We start from the raw sequence: 21,909 nt of genomic DNA on the forward strand, positions 1-21,909 counted from the left end.
GGAACATATAAACTGTCATTTTCTCAATTTGTGATATTTATATATACTTCATCTAAACTATATTTTCCAATGCTATAGATTTTTTTTCTGAGCTCATCCAAATTTTCCAGGCTCAATATAGCATACAGTCATTTGAAAACAAATGCTCACTAAATTTGGAGTTGTACTAGATAGTTTAAAATGTGTCCCAGTAAGTAATACACTGGTACCAAACACACAATGAAATATCAAGACCAACTCATACCCAGTCACTTCTTGGAAATTAAAGTTTTCTAGGTAAAAGAAAATCAACCTTCACGGCTGAACATACTACTCCAAATTAAAACTTATCTAAACCACTATTAAAAGTTCTCTTTGTTGCCTAAGCAAGCAATAGGGAGGGGCAGTCCTTCTATTAGTCAGTCAGATTCCAGTGTTATCCGTGCCCTTCATGATAAGGTGTTTGAAAAGCCTTTTATCTCCAGGAGAGACAACTGCATATAACTTAGTCTAAAGGACAGCATCTCTGTGTTATCAGGGGTCCTGCATTTCAGCTCATTTTCAGCTTTTATTATCTCCATACTCTGAGATGGAATTTAATAGATGGTTGGAACAGCTATAACATGACATTAAGCAAAGAACATGTCAGTGGCGTCCGTGGCCCCAGCAAAGATGGGAGCTCCAAAACATAAATCAAAGGAAATAGAAGAACATCTTATAAAAAAACGATGGCAGGGATGCTGCACATCTGTAATATTTTAAATGCCTCAGGGAGTCTGAGAAGTATGGCACGCTAAAGGTAATGGTGCCCGTGTAGGAGCCCTTGCTCTGTCTGAGAACATCAGATTGTTTGCTCAGGTAATTGAATGGCCACCATGGTGACCATCTTCCCAAATTCGCATGATTAATATATCAATAAAGATGTTGAGAGTGAAAAAATATTTTGACTCTTAAAGGCTCTACAGACTTAGCTTTATAATATAAAATTACACTCTAAGCTTCAATTGGAGAACCAAGCACAGTAGATACCGACAATCAAAAGTCTGAATTCTATATGCAAATCACAAATTTGAAAAATGCTATATAATTTAGACTAGACTTGAATTTTTAGAGCAGTTTTAAGATCGTAGCTAAAACTAGCGCAGAGGATTCCCTTTACGCAGCCTGCCAGGAAGGTGGCATAAGTTCTAAAGCTCTAACCAACCAGCATGTATACAGACGGCCTTACCAGAGGTGGCTTAGAGAACGGCATGGGGAGTTCTGCTCTGTGATTATCTACACCCCAGAAAAGGACAGCCACTGCATTTTAAATCAAATGGGAAAAGCTTATGAGAATGGCTAAGAGGGCCTGGTACAGCTGTGCATGGTCCATGAGCTCAGAGCTGGTCTGGGTCAATCCCAGAAGCTCTGAGATGTGAGATACCTGATTAGCATAAACATGTGCTCCCTAAGTTCACCTAAGCAAAAGATGTATGGATGCTCCCCATGGACGATGTGGGAGAACTACACCAAGGTCATGTTCCATCCTGCCCATGGTGACCTTGAAAGCTCGGAGGCACAGAGAAAGCTGATGGAGACCACTGGAGGCCCGGGGTGGAGGAGGAGATACACCAGCCAGCACTGGAGGTCAGATTCTATCATAAGGCCAGCCAGCAAAACCATGTGACCAAACACTGTTCTATCAGGAATTGGTTTTTATATGGGATGCCTATGAAGCCTTCAGTCAATTCTTTATGGTCTATATGCATCATAGAAGCATATTGTGTACTGAGTACTATGTAAGGCACAGAGACAGGCGAGGTGGTAGATTTCTATGTTTGAAATTGAATCTTGTGGTGAATGAATACAGGGACACTCAAGGGACAAGGTCTGCTTGAGATTTTTTTTTTCATACTCCATTTATCTTATGAACTTGTATCTCATTTTTGATGCATGTATTTATGCACAGTTTATCTGCTTATAGCAATGCTGTACAATTTGTAGGTTATACGACACTTGCTTATGTTGACCTTTACCAAAACTGCTTTAAATAGCGGCCTAGCCTATCATGAGGAAAGTGGACCTTGTCTGTCTCTGAGTTGATGAGGCCAGCTTTCAATTCTGGCCATGTCTGATTCTTTTAATTGCTGGTCATGTCATAGGCAGTAGGTCAGTGCACCATCAGTAGAATGGCTTTCTAGATGAGTATGAAATTCCTCCTGCCAAATGATGATTTATAGTGCACAAAAATCAAGAGCAATTCGGACCCTAGCCAGAACTATGATTATTTGATGCTGTTTGGGAGAGCCCTTAGTTCAAGCACATCGGTGAAAGGTGGTAGGATTACTCATGATATCAGGACGTGGGTGTGGCCTTTGCCAATGGGCTAACGTCCAAGGTTCTGGTTCCTTCAGTGTGGCATAGTAAAGAAGACTGACTTAGCTGGCTACTCATTTGAAGATTCTTAGTCTATGGCCATCCCCCCTTTTCTATAATTTCATTTGTCTGAGTGTAGGAGCCTTTTCTCACAGCACTGAAGGAGACCCTGGGTCTCACCTCTCACCCTACTCCTGCATCTTGATCCTGCCTCAGGAAGTGCAGTCCCATGAAACTGCCTCTCCCCACGCCCTGCTGAGAAAACCCAGGGAGCTCAGTGCAGGTGCTTCCAGTGAGAACTAAGCCCCAGTCCCCTGGAATAAATTCTCAGTTTGGCTTTCTCCTCACTGTGTGACCCAAGTAAAGTCAATTAACCTCTCCACTTCCCATCTGGCTATAATGATACATTTATGCAGGGAGCTTGATGTTCCCAGGCGGAGAAGGCATGCATGTGTAAGTACAAAGGCTTCAGTAAAGTAAAGCACAGACAGACCTCAGCCCTGCGCCCAACACCCTGCCTACCTCTACAGTAGCGTTTTCATGTGACTCTCTTGTCCCTCCTCCCCCCAGTTTATTAGTGTGAGGTAATATGTTTGGCTTTTTTTTTTTAACAAAACATTGACAAAAGATCTACTATGGCTTGAGACAAGGCTGCTAAATTCTGTTTACGTTTCCCCAGTGAGGTTTTGAAGTAATTTACTTCCTAAGCAAAAGACAAATAAATTAACCTACTGCACTAAAGATCTATTTTTTATTTCCCCAATTCTTGATAAAGCTTCTAAGTGGTAAAATGGATAATATATCAGTTTCATTCTGTAAAGGGGCAGGCAGTCATAACTGTGTGTAGAATCAACCACTGAAAAAATGTGGTATTTCCTACACCAAAACGATTTCAAGTCTGGCCAAATTGCTCTAGTAAAGATGTTAATACAAATATGCAATCCGAAAGCAAATTTTCTACTCAGTAATGAAACTGCTGAGTCTGCAAATGTGATCTAAAGCATTTATGCATTCACAAACATGGCTGCCACTAGTCACTCCCATCTAGCACCCATCACAAACATGGCTGCCACTAGTCACTCCCACCCCGCACCCATCACAAACATGGCTGCCACTACTCAGTCCCACCACATACCCATCACAAACATGGCTGCCACTAGTCACTCCCATCTAGCACCCATCACAAACATGGCTGCCACTACTCACTCCCACCCCGCACCCATCACAAACATGGCTGCCACTAGTCACTCCCATCTAGCACCCATCACAAACACGGCTGCCACTACTCAGTCCCACCACATAACCATCACAAATATGGCTGCCAATACGCACTCCCACCCTGCACCCATCACAAACATGGCTGCCATTACTCAGTCCCTCCCCATACCCATCACAAACATGGCTGCCACTACGCACTCCCACCCTGCATCCATCACAAACATGGCTGCCATTACTCAGTCCCACCCCATACCCATCACAAACATGGCTGCCACTATGCACTCCCAGCCAGCACCCATCACAAACATGGCTGCCATTACTCAGTCCCACCCCATACCCATCACAAACATGGCTGCCACTATGCACTCCCAGCCAGCACCCATCACAAACATGGCTGCCACTAGTCACTCATATGTAGCATATCTTCTCTCCTTGTTAAAGGAGCTCATTGGTTTTGACTGGGGACTCATGGCTCCAAACAAGGAGGATAATTAGGATCAGTCTAGGCCAGTCAAAGCTATTCTAGTTCTCTTTGGCCAATGTTTGATCTTTAATTTCATTGATAGCTTTCAGCCATATAGGCCAGTTATGAAGAGTGAAATGTGACAAGGAACAAGGAAATTGCTTAGAGACTCTCCCCTCCTCTCTCTCTCTCTCTCTCTCTCTCTCTCTCTCTCTCTCTCTCTCCTCTCTCTCTCTCTCTCTCTCTCTCTCTCTCTCTCTCTCTCTCTCCTCATGGTTTCTCTGTGTAACCGCCCTGGCTGTCCTGGACTCCCTTTGTAGACCAGGCTGGCCTGGAACCCACACCGATCCTCCTGCCTCTGCCTCCTGAGTGTTGGGATTAAAGGTATGTGCCACCACACCTGGCCTCGGAGACTTTTAAGAATTATTGTCATTATTATTTTAAACAGAGGAGATAGGGATAGCTTTTCCTACCACATATGCAGACTTGATACCACAATACCCAAAGATGCACCACGGAGGACAGGGACATAAAAATAGCTTGAGCGGACAATAGTGACCTTATGAGGTCACCTCTGTTGTAGTTCTACTAATGTCAGCAGACAGCATTTGAACCAATAAACAAAGGAACACAGCTTTAAAAAATGTTCATGCAACTGCAATTTAAAATATAGTCTCTGCAGGTTTTTCTTTAGAAAACCCTGTCTGCTCCTTTACACTTTAGACATACCTGTAGGTTGTGACCTGTCAAAACATTCTAGGTAGTTCAATAAATATTGAGATCATAAATGTTTTAAATGTACCCTACTATATAAAAAATAAAATTTTTGGTAAACCAACTAATTTCCAATTAGATACATTAATAACTACATGTCACTACTACCTGACAGATTATATATAACTTTTAATATCATCTAACTCAAAAGCAAATATCATAGATATTAAATCCCTCATTGTGATGATAGTGATTGACAGATATGAAACTTAGGGGAGAAAAAGAACTTCTCAAATATAGCAACTGACAGACACAGGTAAAATGCTGAGCTCTCATTCTGGTTTATTGGTAGACAATAAGTCATAGCCATAAAACTAATCAATTATAACACAGAAGGCCATGTAGTTGGGAAACAATGCAATAATGAACTACACATGAGCCATGTATTCATATTTTTTCAGGATTAATTATTTAAAGTCTACGCTTACAGTTTAGAGAATTTCAACTGGCAACACAGGTCAGGAACAAAGCTGGGGATCAGAGCAAGAACTGTGAGTGACTGCCTAGAGGTTCTGCGCTGGCCTCTCCAGCAGCTCCTGAGTCTGCTTTGGGCTAGATTATAAAGCTGTGCTGCGTATTTGCTTTTGCAAGGATGGTGTTCTTTTACTCTTTCCTTTTTTTCTTTTCTTCTTCTTCTTCTTTTTTTTTTTAGAGTTTCAAAAGTAAGCTCATATAAAAGCCCAGGAAGAGGAAGACAAAGAGGAAGAAGAGGAAGAGAGCCGCCTGTTCTTATGTCTGAAAGGTCTCATTAAACCAAACCAAACCAACAGCAACAAAACAGCAAATGGCAACTGCTGCTGGAGTCTGAATGAAAATAATTAGTCGGTGACTTTGACATGAACTCTGGTGCTCCATATTTCACCACCTCCCCTTGGTGGGGAGGCCTGGTGGCACTCAAAGAAAGAATAAGCAGGCTACCAAGATGACACTTGATAGCCTATTGACCATATAGTGGTGGAGGAGGTCCCCCTTGGTCATAGACCTAGGAGAGGGTAATAGGGTAAATGCAGGAGGGAGGGAGTAATGGGAGGATACAAGTGATGAGATAACAATTGAGTTGTAATCTGAATAAATTAACAAAATTTTAAAAAACACACAAAAGAAAATAATTAGTCAGATTAAATAATTAATGAATTAGAAATGTTGACATCATTTCTGCAGGGCCGGATTAACTGAAATAACTTCAAATAACAAGACATAAGGATTTTTAGTTGTGAATTTGTTTTAATGTATAAATCACATTTTACTTAGTATATATTCTGTTAAATGCTCCCACTGATATTACAACAAAAGGAGAAATCATCTCTTTTTGGTGTGCAGCATCTTCCTTACTTTTTGACTTGTCTTTTGTGTCTCTTCAAGGATGAGTTGCTTTGGCTCACAGTCACCCAGGTTTCCAGAAACCTTCTTTCATCCATTATACTAAAGATATTACTGTGGTGCCTATTTCTCTTACCCAAGGTGTCACCATCACACCCTAAGGGGGTTCCAGGTTATTTTTAAGCCTCCCTCTCACCAAAGTGACACACATCCATCCTGCTCTACCTCTGTTGGTCAGTCACACCTTATTTTGGTCTGGCCTACCTATGTACCTTCCTCCTAGGCCTGCCCCTTTTCTAGGCTCATGATAAACACGCAAATGTCCCAGATATGAGGGCAGTGCTGTCCTAGACAAAGTAGAGGGCATTGAATTCAACTTGAATTCCAGATAACTTTTAAAAAATAGCATCATTATATTCCACTCAATTTTGGGTATATACTTATACAAAAAACTATTCATAGCTTTTATGGTTTCAAATGTGAAATGACCCTCTTGTGTTAGACAGCTGGGGTCCTTGGCACCAGAGTAGTACTGTGCTCTTTTCCAATCTGAGTGTCGGGAGAGGATCCAGCCTTGCCCACTGTGCTCCACAGAATCAGGTGAGGTTTCTGTTTGCCCATCCTTCCTTTTTCTCTGCCTGTGCCCTCTGTCCTCTCTATGCTCCTCTTACTTCTGTCTCTCCTAGAAGAACCACAGCTAGACATTGTATAATCTACTGAGAGTTTTTAAAACAAGTGTAAGCACCCTGCCCTTTATTTGTGTGCCCTGTGACCATTTGTAGGAGCTGGCTCTTCTGGGGTGCTGGGAATCACCCCAGCTGATGTTTCAAATAGCCACTTTACCTGATATAGCAATGCAGTCACAAGCTACTTGACTTTTTAATATAATATATACCATGAGCTATGTCCTCTGAGCTCATCAGCTCTTCCTGGTCACCATGTACTGTTTTCTCTGTGTCTTTCCTCAAGATACCACCAAACAGAACTGATCAGCACCATGGAGAGCGCAAGTAAACTTGATGAGCAACAAAGCCAGAGGGCAGAAGGATGCTGAGGCAATGAGAAAGCACAGGGAGAAAAACTGTTGGGTGAGACAACATTCCACACACGGGTGCACCCAGCACACCCCAGAGACACTCAGAAAGTATATAGCAGCATGGATATAGAGTCTTTGTTACACTGTAGAGTCCAAGAAACACCTGAACGTCAACATGACCAGACAACTGCATCCTGGGCAATAAGATCTGATGAGGGAACTAGAGAGACAGTAGCCTTACATACAACCCAAGACTGTAATGCATTACAGAGATGTGTGCAGCTTCGCAGGCAAGTAGACTCCTGACCAACAATTAATCTGTAGCAAATATTAAGTTTAAGAATGATTATACATTTAAACTATATTTCTTAATAAATTTCCTCACATAAATTTTGCCTAATCTATAAACCAATTTTAAACAAAATCCATCATGCCAGGCACTTTACATCTTATTCTATTTATTGCACCATTTCTCATCAGAAACCTTTTAGCTTTAATGCTATTCTGAGGCAGACTATCTCATTAGGGTGGCAAAGATAAAGTTCTTTTTGAGATAAAGTAATTATAGTGATTGTGGGGGAAATATCATCCAAACTTCCTGGCTGTCGTAATCTCCTGGCTTCTGATTAACTTTAAGACTAACAAACTGCAAACAAAGAGATGCTGGTGGTAGGTAATGCTGGCAACCGGAGTGGATGTGGGGGAGATTTTCCGAGTGTAGCTTTAATCAGAACTAAGGTTGTAGTGGGCTTTGCGCCCCAGAAACTATCCCAAGGCAGCAGGTGCACATATGGACACTTTCTCAGCTCATGGCTACATCGGCTCCATCCTCCAGGTACTATTAGAGACAATGACTTGACTCTATTTGAAACTTATTTCTGATTAGCTGAGTCAGCTTCTTCCCATCGGACAATGACTTAGTCTTTTTCTTGAGGAGGTTGACATCCCCTAAAATGTGGGCAGTGCTAGTAGTGACACTGGGATACTTCACCCACAGAGGAAAGAGAGCTCATTAGGATCAGTGATACACAGCCTGCAGAGAGACTGGGGGATCCCTTGGGACCTCAGAGCTCTCCCACCAGCGGCTACTCTAACTGAAGTCACCAGTCCAGCCAAAGTGCTAAAGGCCACAATGCCCCTGAGAATGCTTTGGTTGACACCAGCGGGTCCTGGGGAAATCTTTGAAACAGTAGCATGAGTCATTTTAAATTACCCATTTAACTGCTCAAAAATACAATCAGAAACAACGGTGACACACAGAGCAACCCCTGCTGGGCTCACCCCTGTCTCATTCCTGCGTGGCCCCAAGTGGGTAATCTTTGAAGGAGGAGTTGAAAAATTGAATGCCTGCCATGTTTTTTCAATCAGCTGCACTGACTGTTTTCCAGCAAGTACTCCCGTTCCTAAAGGATATTGCCATCTAGTTGAAACCCTGGTCAAGGTCACCGTGAAATGAAAAGGATATTTTGATCTGGAAATGGTAGAGAACCTGGTGTGTGAGTTGATTCTCAACTCACTTGCAAGGTCATGTCAAAACCTCAGCCTCCAGTTTCCCTTCAGGACAGAAATGGGTAATGTCTGTCTTCCTCGCCAGTCTATTAGGGACAGCATATTCAATGTGAAGTGCGGTTTAAACTAAGCCTCATGTGTCACTGGCTCATTGCTGCTACACTCCCAGTATAAGCAGAGCTGGGGATATCCAAGCACTATTAATGGGACTCTAGTAATGAGAGAATGACCACAGAGACCTGCTGCATGCACACAGCTCTGTGCAGACAGAGCTCTCTCCAGACAGCAGTGACATTGTATGCTCAAAGATAACTCAGCTGGCTAAGATGATTCAGTTTTTTAATCCTTTAAAAAAGTCTCTTTGCAGATATTCTTTTTTTAAATTTTATTAATTTATTCTTGTTACATCTCAATGTTTATCCCATCCCTTGTATCCTCCCATTCTTCCCTCCCTCCCATTTTCCCCTTACTCCCCTTCCCTATGACTGTTCCTGAGGGGGATTACCTCCCCCTGTATATGCTCATAGGGTATCAAGTCTCTTCTTGGCAACCTTGCAGATATTCTTAAATGAGCCCCACCACTTTTTTTTTTCCAATTTAGTCACCTACATATGATCCCATATTCTCTTATTTCCTAAAAAAGAAAACATTCTGGTTTTTTTTGTTTCTCAAGACTTGGGAGAAACCCTAATAGGCAACTGTTACTTATGTAGAAATCACACACACCCCCACCCCTGGCTCCATCAATGCCACAATGACGTTTGCAGGCCAAGCAGTAGCTCCACTCTCTAACACTAAGTGTGGACTTTTACTGTGTGAAATGTCCTATCAGCCACAAAACTGATGCACCGATCTCCTCTGCTGTGGACCAGGGACACTACATCTGAAATGTGGGTGAGGAAGAACCCTCTTTCCATGAGTGTTTTCTGTGATATTTTAGTGTGTAGACTGTAGTTAAATAACAGACTGCCAATTGCTGGATCTGCACAGTAAGCAATCTATCCCAGGAAAGGCTAGGGCTGTGGGCAAAACATAGAAGACTTTCCACTCTCCTGTTTCAGTATTTGATAACAGTGACATTGGGGTCTCACCTAAGCTCATGAAGTCTCCTCACTGGAGACATACTACTTTGTAAATGTGCCATAAATTCAGAGAATTTGCAGATACAAACCCCAAGGAAGGAAACCAAGAAACTGTTGCAAACACATCATAATCAATAAGGCTAATCAGATTCTAAAATGCCAGATAGGCGTTCAAAAGGGTGTGGGTCTATGAGATCAATGTATGAAAGCTCAAAATCGGATGCAACATTCAAGATTATCTGCTTTGTGCTGTGCTACAGGGAAGAGGGGCTGAGGTGATGAAGATAAGTGGGAAACAAATGACAGGTTATCTGACCACATAAAGCACACGGACGGAACGGTGAGCAGCGCAGGCAGAGCTAATGAGGTGATGAGGACAGAGGACTCTCAGCATGTGAGCCCAGGCAGAAGGAGAGCTCTACTGATGCATCATCACTCCCAGGAATGGTCCTGGAGAACGGAGTGCTGAGTTGTCATCTTGTGGTGCCACGCAAAGCTGCAATCCCAGCTGCCTCTAGACCAGTGAGGCAGAGAGAACCTCTTTTTCTCACCAAAGCCTGGGATTTTATACCAACTCACAGACAAACATATGCACGTGTAGGTGAGTGACTGTGTATGTGAACAGTGACAGTGATGATGACAACACTTTTCGATGTGTTTCAAATACTGTTTTAAGCATTCTTTATGCTGACAGTCTCCCTACAACCAAATGTACACAGTGCCATATTAGTGAATGGTTGACCTCAAGTTGACAAAGGCAGGTCACTGGGAACTGGCTGTGCTCCAGGGTCATTCCGGTGCCATGGTTGCTTTTCAACAAGACACCATGCTGTCTGTCCAACTCTTACTGGCTGCTTATTTCTTGCAAGTGTTGGTGAGCATCTAGCACCAACATACCATGTAGTGTCTACTTCACGGACATGCTTCAGGGGTTTTTATTGTTTATGTTGGGGGTTTTATTTCTGTTCTCTGTACCACACAGAGCATATTCCCAAATGACAAATTACACATAAAAGTACATTCTTATGATTCTCTTGATTAAAAACAAAACAGAACATTTAGTCGCAGTGAGTCTCATCCCATAGCTGGCCAACTATGAGCCAGTGCTACAGGCTAGCCGCTCCATGGTTCCTCCCCTCCCACGCTGAGGCAGATGTAACATCCCAGGTTACCTACCACCTGCCTGATTTTTGTGCTTTGTGTGTGTGCTCCTATGCGTATAAACATCTGTATGGTAAAAAAGAAGCTCAAACTAGCCTTAGAGCTTATCAGTCTAGCAAAGCAGTCTGGGATCAAAGCCTCAGTTGCTAATAAACTCTGATTTTCATGGGTAAATGCCTGGGTCCCTTTAAGACTCAGTTTCTCAAATAAAAAATGGGATTACTAATAACACTGAACCTAGAGTATTGCTACGACATAAATGATGTGATGAGTGAAAAGAGCTAAAGTGCCATTGCTGCTTGCATTAGACACGCCAGGATGTGAGGACATCACCACCACTGGGAACCATCAGGGTGGGTACATAAAAAGAGGCTGTGTGTTGATTTAAGAAAAGCAAAAGGGAAGAGCAGGTGGAGAAAAAACACTTGGACCCACAGGGCATGCTCCTAGGCAGGAGGCCTGTTCAGCGTGAACCCCAAAGAAGAGTCTGTGGTGATTGCTTCAGTGGAAATGACACAGCTGCTTCGTGGATTTCACTATTTAGATCAAGACACTGCAATCCAGGTAAAACTGAGTCATGGATCTGAAGCAATGGATCCATGCTTTCTCCTTCTGTTATGTTTTTCAAGGTCTTAAACAAACCCTCTGCATTCTCATTGATGAGGACTTGGCCTGCCTCCCCATCGCCTATGGTGAACTCTGAGTGGACCCACCACTGGGATCTCCAGCTGGTACTTGGGGTACTCAGCCACAGCTCAGCACCTGACTCTCTTGAATTTGGTGCACGCACAGCCATGATGACCAGACATCCAAATGCTACTGTCTAGTGCCTTATCCGTAGCACAGTCTCTGTCACAGCAGGCACAGCTCTAGGGACAGACCTGACTGGGGTGGTGAGGGAATGAAGAAAAGACAAGACACAGAGACACCGGACACACAGACAAGCTGAGATCAGGTGGACTGAGCTCTCTGATGGAGAAGCTGCTGGAACGTGTGTTCATTATATATACGGAACAGCTAAGAGGGAGGCGATTGCAAACAGATAAACCAGGAGGTGACTGCATACAGACAGACAAGGCAGTGGGGCTGAGGTACACAACCGAATCAAGGAAACAGGCTTGCTTAATCAGTAGGGGCAGTCTCTGCGGGGGAACAGTCTTCAAGACATGCATGTCAAGGGAGAGAAAGCACTATTAGACACCTTCTGTATACACTATCAATGTCTGCACATGGACCAGAGAGAGGTTTTCCCGATGGCTGGGAAAGCTTTGTCATTTTCCCATAGGGCCGAGCTAGAGTCCTGGGCACGGCCAGCTTATGTCAACATCACATGTTCACACAGGACTTCAAACACTCAGCCCTTCCTCGGCCTCCCGTAGTCAGCCACTGAGGTATCATGGAACCCATGCACCAGTTGCCTTTGTGTTTTACATCAATGGTTGGAAAGCCTTTTCTCTAGATTTATTACTTCAGGCTCTACAGGCCATCCTGCCTGTGTCTGTATACACAGCCCTAGATGTCAGGTATAGAGGACATAGCCTGGGTCCCACCAAACTTTACTTATGAGCAGTGGAATCTAAGTGTCAGAGACTGCTTGTAGGCCATACAGTGGTATTAATTATTTTATTGTTCTCCCCCAATGATTTGAAGTCATAAGAACAGCTCTGGGCTGGATGGCAGGGAGGCAAGCTGGTGCTGTTTGCAGTGCAGGGGGCTGTGGTACGCAACTGAACCAAGGAAACAGGCTTGCTCAGTCAGTAGGGGCAGTCTCTGCAGGGGGACTACAACCTCCTGCCCTGCCCCTACTATCAGTAGCAGGAAGTGGTACACCGTTCCTACATGACCCTCTAGTGTCTTCTGTCAAGTGTAGCTGTGCTGCTAACATATAAGCCCTAATGTGGCCCATTTCCAGTACTCAGAGATGTTTCTTCATAGTCTTTTCCATGAAACACTCCCACCACAGTGTGAGCCCGCAACTTCTGCAAATAGGCTCAGTTCTGCAGGTCTGAACCGATAAAAAAAAGAGGGGGACAGTGTGGATGGGGGAGGGCACATGGCTGTGATCAGCCAAGAAATCCCAGAGGGAAGGCTATGTTTGACATGACGTTTGGATACCATGAGCGATCACAGCTGCCCAGAATATTATCCCCCTTTCGGCGGGGTGATAGTCAGAAGCAGGGAGCGGGCGGCTCCACAGAGACACATTTGTTTATTAACCCTGGCATGAGCAGTCCCACGGAAGACACTGTTCCTGCTTCCTTACCTGGGCCAAGGTGAGGGTTGCCTGTTTGCAGGTGCCGCACCGAACGCGGAGCTTTCCCGGCTGGACCCTGTGGCAGGGGCCTTTGCAGTAGACATAAAAGCTGTTGTAGGTGGGTTTAACTGCTGGGAGAAAGCAGAGAAAGTACCCAATCAGTGCTAGTCCAGACCGAGCCAAGAACCCCTCTATAAAAGCCCGTTAGACGCAAGCCACACAACTAACTCTGCAGGACCATTTTGTGAAATTAGAAGAATGAACGTCTCAAGGAGGAGATAACGATTTAGAAAATTCAGCTTTTTGTTGAAAAGGGTTAAAGTCTCCTCTTCTTGCCAACAGCCCTGTGACTTGCTCATCAAAGCAAACTGCCTGTCTGCGCCAAGAGCTGGGCCAGAGTGCTTGCAGTGCCGGGAAATTAAATGCCTTCCTCTGCTGAAGCCTGCGAGGAGGACAGGAAAACTCGGAGACTCCAGGAGATGCAGAGACCGCTGCCCCTGAATTCTATTTCACGCTTCTGAACACAGCAGCGAAGACTCTCAATCCTTTCCTCTTAGAAACCTATCTGCACAGCCAAGCCAGCCTTTCCCTCATGATGTGAGAGATCAGACCACAGCTGCGGGGTTTCTAGGGAGCTCTTGCCAAAACCCAGTAACATACGAAATAAGAGCCCTGAACCCCATGGAGCTTAACAGATTCTGCAGCCTGTGCACAAGTGCAAGCTTTGTACTTTGTTAACATTCTCTCTAGCTGGACAACTGCCATTCAAACAGAGTAGTCGTAAGCAAAAATTGCAAACATAAAAATCAATATAATAAAATCATTTATTTCAAGTGTCAACATGCTCAAAGTACCATTCCTTAAAATAAGGAAAACTTGTGTGAAAATCGGATGCTTTTGTTTCTGAAAAGGACTGACTAGAAGCTCTGGATATGATGGGTGCTTTAGAAATTTCCACCTTTCTCAACTTATTTAATAATTTTTTTGACCATTATCTAATTGTTGCTGGGGGTGGGACAGAAACTTGCCATAAAGTAAACATGTGTTTATATTTTTAATCATATTGTAAGCATCTAGAAAGAGTAAGCATTTCTTATGGTTACAAATGAAATGTTTTGGTCACTCAAACGCATTTGGTTGATTAAAAATAGGACAGAGAGAATGGCAAATAGCAGAAGTTCCCGCCATTTATTTACTTAGCTTTACCAACTCTGCAGCCGACAGAATTTTGTATGATAAAATAAAGAACATTCTGGTACATTTGTGATATATTTTATAATGGCTGCTCCTCAGCAGTGAATACTTACTTGTCAGTGTGAAAGGAAAGACTGACTATGAATATATGTTTGTATTGATGCTAAATGTCTATTTCTGACAACTCTGCAGCTTTTGTGACTCTGTGGGTAAGATATCCAAGTTGTGAACATTGCACTGTTATCAGCCAATATAATTATTACATGAAATATGCGAGGTCATAATTGAAGCACAGAGCCATGAGTCAATGTTACAGTGATGTCTGTAACATAATAAATAGTTATCTGTCAAAGGATCCCAGCAACCGTGACTGTGCTCCACCTGTGCCGAGAACCTTATTTTTTTACTGTTAAAACTTATGAAAGAACACTGTGAAGGATTTCAAATCTGCCCACTGCTAAAACTTATCAGCAATGGGGAAAAAATTGAGTCCTACAATTTTAATAACCCCCATGTGAAGCTCAAATAATAAAAATAGAGGAAGAATAGGTGAAAGAAAAGCAAAGTCTTTCCAAAAGGGAGTTGGGGCATCAGCCAAGGGCCCTGTGGGTACAGGAGATCACCAAGTGCTCAGTGTTAAAAGACCTCAGGGAACTGGAGACTCCTAATTCCCTTAGAGCAACAGCAGCGCAGCGTCTGTGGCATTGTCTCGGCTGATGACACACTGGGAGAAGACAGGCACCCTTCCCCCTCTACCTGCTTCAACCTTCACTAAGTCCTTCAGAAGTCAGTCACAGAATGCTACGTGCCATGTTGGTGCCCCAGAAGCCCATGGGATGACAAGAAATCCATTACACCTGGCTACCCAGACCCAGCTGATTAATAGCTAGTCTATGGGAGATCAACGGCAGGCCAGGCCAGGCTGTAGGACACTTCAAGCTGTGGCCTCCATTAGGCAAGCAGCTGGGGTTTCAGGCGAATCATGAGAGCCCCTCTCAGAGTGGCTTCCCAACCTTTTGGGCAGTGTCATCCACGTTCCAGTGGGCAGGCTTCTCTGTGTGGGGAGTATTCTGGGCAGGGCTGAGAACAACTGTGGCACAGCTGGCTTGACTGAAGGGCCTGCCGCTAGAACTCTCACACAGTCATCACTCCAGAGACAACAGTGGAGCCATGCTGTGAAAGGCTTCCAAAGCCTTCAGCAGGAACCTGGCACTTCTAGTCACTAACGTGCATTTCCCATTTCCACTTGACCTTGAACCTGAAATAACTTTTGCTCTCCTAATCCTAGGTCTCACCTTTATTAGCCAAAGAATTCAAATGGCTTTTGTTTACAGCACATCCCCCTTTTTAAGCTGAGGCCTACAGAAAATTGTAAACTACATAAAAATTACATCCCTTTATTGTAGTTTACCAATTGTGGCCATTTGGGTGGGCTCCCTGCACGCATCCATACCATAGATAGACAGACACTCCTCACACACACAGTTCTGACGGTAACTTACATAATTAAGTTGTAGGCCGTAAGCATCTCTATCCTTAAATCCTTGAGCATTCTGATGGTAAGGGTTTTTAAAACTCAAAACCACAATAGTTTTAAAATAATTTGGCTATTTTAGCATCTGTAACCATAGACTGACAAGTACATGTGCACCAAGCTTTACTGAACTGCAGAACTTTGAAAGCAGTTCAACCAGAATGCTGGGGTTTTGTTGCTGTTGTTCAAGGCCCTGGGGGTGACACCTTAGGTTTCTGGGGTTCCTTGTAAAGTCAGATGAAACACAGCACATGCTGCACGTGATCTGACTATTGATGCTTTCTTTTTATAATGCATCTTGGGCAACTCCGTTTCTCAGAAAGGAAACTTTTGGAAATAAGATTTAGGGGTCAACTAAGGTGGAGGGGTTAAAGCTACAGTAACCCAAACCGCCTGCTCCAAATGCCCTGAGAATACACAGTGGCAGCAGCCCATGCTCTTCCTTCCTGTTTGGAGAAGTCCGTTCTCAGAGAGCTGGAAATTACCTACTTTCACCTTATAAGGTTTCCAATACAACCCCAAAATCTAATTCCACTAAAGCTCTCCCTGGGGTAGCAGTGGGTCTCTTGGCTTACTTACAGAGCATGGGTACCCCAAAGCAGCCAAACCGAGAAGTCTTCTCCACAGCTCTGTAGATGGAGCCCGCTTCCCAGCTCACTTCCTTTACCTGTGTCTGCACATATCTGTGAGTACACACACCGGGCCATGTGAATTATGGCAGAAGTGCATACTCACGCCTAGAAGGAGTGGCTGGAAACTCCAGTGAGGGTCTGTTGACAGTTACAACTCCCTCTTCTGTGAGGAAATGTCAGCAGCAAACAAACACAATAGTGACAGATTTTTTTATGAGGAGCCATAACTTGTGTGATGAAAACGGAGGCTGTTTTTCCCACAGACTACTTTTTGTTTTGTTGTTGTTGTTTTTCAAGGCTTTTCAAGACAGTCTCTCTGTGTAGCGTTAGTTATCCTAGACTCACTTTGGAGACTAAGCTGGCCTGACACTCACAGAGATCTGTCTGCCTCTGCCTCTCCCCCCTGCCCCTGTGCTGGGATTACAGGCATGCGCCACTGCACATGGCTCACGCAGACTACATTTTTAACACCTTCATGACAAGCCATCTACAATCTGACATAAGCATTTCATCATAGACCATGAAGGTTAGCACACTATGCAATGGCTTTACACATAGAACACACTGCTTTCATTGAGTTTTTCTTTTTGCCTCTATAGAAAACTTAAACCACAGCAAGGCAAGGACCTTTGCAATGTTAAATCCTCTAACCTCTGTAGTGTAATTCTATCACTTTCTGTAGTTTTCCTTGTCTGCTTTTGCCTCAGCAACACAACCATTGACCACATTTTCTCTTTTATGCTTTTTCTTAGTCTGAAAATTTTCTGAAAACCTTAACAATGTTCACAAGTTATAAAGCCCATATTTTTTAGACTTATGTACTGAATCTGAAAGAAAGCAAGGAAGGGCAAATGGGAGGGTTTTGAGGGAGGAGAGGGAAGGGAGAAATGATGTAATTATAATCTCAGAAGCAAAACAAAAAAGTCTCTTGTTGGCTTTGGTGTTTATAAATCGGCATAATCCTTACAGTTGCTTTTTTTTAGTGTGTTTTTAGATAACAGGCTTAAAACCTAAAGAATCATTTTAATAAACAGCCATTTATCCCACACAAATACATTAAAGTATTGTATAAAACATTAAATGAACCTCTGCTGACCTAGAGGCCTTCCCATATCTGCTCATCTGACACCTGCAAATGGTATGTGGCCAGTAGCTAGGGAGAACTGAAAACTTGGCTAGGAGTTGTTCTTTTTTGTTTTGTCAACTTTAAAAGAAACTTCATTTCAAAAGCCTCAGGTGGGTGGCAGCTGGCAGCACAGAAGATGATAACAGCAGGGTGTGTCTAGCCTTGTCTTACTCCCTCACCAGGGATGCAGATGGCCAATACAAAGAAAAGAGACTCTACCATCACACCACTAAGTCCAACCACTCATTTGAACTGCTAATACGAAAACACAGCTGGACGGAGAGAAAGAGAAAAGATAGGTCAGGCTTGGAGGCATTGGAGGAAAGAGAGAGATGGGCGGGTCCTGGCTATTTGCAGCTGGAGGGACAGCAGGCTGCTCTTTCACGCTGTGCTCTGACTTCTACACCATGTGCACTCAGTCTTGACATGCGCTTTCAGAACAGTCTTGCATTCCCACTGACAATCTCCACTTTTGCAATCTGACGCTCATGCTCAGTGCCCAACTGGAATGAAAATCTTGCAAGAATTCTTTCTTGTGTTTTCCACAAATATCCGATGACTGCAAAAGATAATGCCTAAGAGCACAGAAGTATCTGGCTTTGCACTGTCACCTCTGGACAACTGTCTCGTTCCCATGTCATAGAATCAGCACAGGTGGCCCAGCATGGAACAGCTCTCACAGCCTTTGTCCATCTTCTCTCACCCACTGGCCTGTCACTTGGCAGCTCTCGGTTCTTCTCTTACTCACTTCTCACTGTAGCTATATGGTTGTTTCTTAACTATCAAGGATTCCAATACCATCTACACAAATGACACCATTTATCGGCTATTATCTGTAAGTCCCCTAAGCTTACCATGTCCTCTGATCACATAGGGAATAGATTCAGTCATGGATGCCCTCCTGCATCTGTCTTTCTGAATGTACCAATGGAAAGACGTCCTTACGCTGTGACAGGGATATGGGCACAGATAACTGTACAGGGTCAGGGATCTTTTCCCTTATCACATGCCAGAGGTCCTGATGGCACATGGCTAGGTGGCAGTCCTTTAGCAAGGGCTTGGCCATAGGTTCCAAGTATTCATCTCATAAGCCAGGTACTAAAACTATGCAACATGATCAAAAGCTCTATATAACATGGGGGGAGAATTAGTTTTCCCTAAACTGACCTTAAGCTATTTGACAGTTCCAGTCTGAACAATGCACATATAATATACATTTAATATGTGGTTCCATATTAAAGCCATGCAGTGGGGACTTCCCAAGTTACCTTCTCTGCATAGTGTCTCACCTGGAATCATCAAAGGATGTGCAATCCATCCACTCTAGTCATATGTAAATCACAGTGACAAATTGCTCAGCTTGGCAGGTCAAACACAGAAGCATCATCGTTTCCCTAGGACACCTTTCCTCTAGAGAAACATGTATGACACTAACTGGAAGGCCATTTCGTCAAAAGATGAAGGATGCTCTCTTACCTCATGGTCCTGCAAGTTGACTCTCTCTCTCATGCCACTGTATCCCTCTTTCCAGTCTTCTACAGACTCACGGTACTTTCTGTACGTACCATTGGCCCTAGGCTCATGCGACTTCATGCTTGGCATCTATTTGTCTCATTATTCCTAAGAATATAGCTGCCCTGTGTGTACTCTTTCATTTCATTTTATATGGTCCAAAAGCTAAGAGAAGTACCTTGAACTTAGTTAAAAATATGGATCTGTTGGGTCAGTACATTTCTCCATATTTTCAAGTGCTATAGAAGTTGTAGGTATGTCAGTGTGAAGGCAAACAGTAACATAAAACATGCCGCTGTGATTACCATATGCTTAGAATGTCTTCCTGCCAGACAAACTCTGTACACTGACTCCTCACAGGCTTCAAGGTTGTCTAGGATGTAACTCGTGAAAGGAACAATATTGACTGACACAGCATAGTAGGCCTGAGCTATGTGATGAACAGATCAAAGAAAATAATCATTATTAAAATGTAATATAGGATTTTGGGATGATTAAATGTTAAAGTCCAAAATCTGAGCCAAGTGTGCCAGCCTATGCTCATAATCTCAGCTCTTGATGTGTGGAGGCAGGAGGGTCAGGAGTTCAAGACCAGCTTTGACTGTTTCCCCTTTCGCCAACAAGAGTTAAATTTTGAAGCTTAACCCTAGATGTGATTCTACTAAGGAAGGCAGTAGGATGTCAATGTCTCCATTCCATCCCATCTCCACTAAGTTATTTAAGCCAGCTGAGTCCAACCACCCCATCCCATGCTGTTAAGAAGCCCTAGTCTTAAATCCTGTGGGGTAACCAAGGTGATGCTTTATTATAAACAACTTCAATTATATAACCAGCCATGCAAAACACGTACTCCTAAAATAGGTTTAACAATCTCTAAGGAGACTCTACCCTTAAAAAGTTATAACTTAATTCTCAAGTATTTCGGCTTGGGTTTTTAATTAAGGTATCTAAATAATAATTTCATCTGGTAAGGCAAAAACTGCTGATTAAATGTATTGCCTTCGCGTGATTTCTTTTTGGTTGTTGTTGCCAATTTATTTTTCCATTATTCATTTTGAAGGTAATAAAGAGATCTCCCATGCCAAGACAAAACTGTAGAGTAAAGCATAATTTGAGGATTATGTTCATGTAAATAAGACACAGGCCAAGCAGGGTGCATTTTCGTGGCTTGTTCTTCCCACAGTGGGCAAGGGGTAAGTGCAGCAAAGTCCTCTAGCTCAGGGGCTGTTGGGATTTACAATGTAGGTGATTGTATGCATAGTACTTAAAGGAAATATCTACAGCCCCAGACAGGCCTGTCTAGACTTACAGAGGTGGTAACTCCAAGTCGGAACAGCTAAGTTAGATTCCAGCCACACCCTGCCACCCTGCCAATCTCCTGGTCCTTTGTAGCCATTTTCTGATGTGACGATTACAGCACCAGCGTACAGGCTGTGGTAAGGATCTTAAAGCGACAACACAGGCGGAGCACAGCCCTCGCCTGATACACAGGGAGGACCTGGCCTGCTGCCTGTCTTTATTCAATGCTCCGCACATTAGAACAAGTCATTCCTACACTGAGGAAGCCCTTTCCCTGATTTTATAATTCATTTGCATCTTTAACCAACTCTAAGATTTAGAAACAGATGAAGTATAATTCTTTACTAATTACTTTTATTATAGCTCCATAACTAACCAAATTCTTTACAGTTCAACAGTAGTGGTGTGGAAAACAAGTCATACTTAAACCCTTAAACTTACTTAACAGCTTATGGGGATCTTCTTTAGGGCTGGGAGTGCAGTGTACTTTTAGAAAGGGTAGACACAGGAAGCAATTATATGGATACATGCTTAAAACATTGAGTACATATAATAACCATTGTATTGTGGTATTAAAATGGCAGTGAGGAGGATTCAAAGTAGGTTTCAAAATCCCATTTCAATGGCCAGCTTCCAAATTAGTGATGATCCCTTCAAAGCAGGTCCCATCACTATGGCCTCGCAACTGAGGAGGAAGGAGCTCCTGGGGTGAGTGGTAGCCACAAGGCAGCAGCACAGACTTGAGTACGGTGTTTTCTAAGCACAAAGAACCCCTTTTCCCCTTGTCCAGATGATAATAACTGACTCAGGGGAACTTTTTGGTAACTCAGGGGAATGACTCCACAACTATCAAAAACTGAACTTTAACCCTGGTGAGCAGGGTTAACCATCTCAGCTCCTGCTTACCCCTCCCACACCACCAAGGTTTTGTTTTTTCCCTTCTTCTATTACTATTCAAGCTCTTACAGAAACTTCCATTACTACTTTTTAGCACTGACATTCAACAGGGGTGTGCAGGACAGAAGTGTCCAGGAAGGAAAATTAAGTTTTGTTGTTAAGGATCGGTGCATGCCCTTCCAGCTGGCTACTGGCCCAACAAATGGCAGGAGTTCAGAGCCGACTGACTCTTTGTTTACTTTTACAAAAGTGATTCTTTTCTTCGTGGTTGAGATTTATCAGAATCAACTGGTTTGAATCTCCTACTACAAATGTTCTGAGTGTTAGAGAAAGAAACCCATCAACATCAAGTAAAGAGCAATGAAATCTGCGTCAATGAGAGACTGCAGCAAGCAAGGTGTGGGCTTTCACACTCTCAGCTGATTCCATCGACAACAGACAAAACACTTAGCTTTGCATAAATATTTAAATATAATATATCCTACCTTAGTACTGTCATTAACCAAGTCTCTTAAGTGTCTGATGCTTTCAGTATATCTTATTCCCTGTACTAAATGATAAGGC

General features: G+C 43.3%; 1 protein-coding gene across 3 annotated transcripts in view; it reads right to left on the bottom strand.

The window, feature by feature from the left end:
- Prkn (parkin RBR E3 ubiquitin protein ligase) overlaps nucleotides 1-21,909 on the bottom strand; it is a 1,140,959-nt gene that overhangs the window by 702,777 nt on the left and 416,273 nt on the right. For all 3 annotated transcript variants that reach the window (XM_051164341.1, XM_051164340.1, XM_051164339.1), the window contains exon 4: nucleotides 13,161-13,282. In XM_051164341.1, coding sequence (XP_051020298.1) covers nucleotides 13,161-13,282 — 122 coding nt within the window. The remainder of the gene's footprint in view (nucleotides 1-13,160; nucleotides 13,283-21,909) is intronic.

Source organism: Acomys russatus, chromosome 21, assembly GCF_903995435.1.
Source record: "Acomys russatus chromosome 21, mAcoRus1.1, whole genome shotgun sequence".
In the NCBI taxonomy this organism is placed as follows: domain Eukaryota; kingdom Metazoa; phylum Chordata; class Mammalia; order Rodentia; family Muridae; genus Acomys; species Acomys russatus.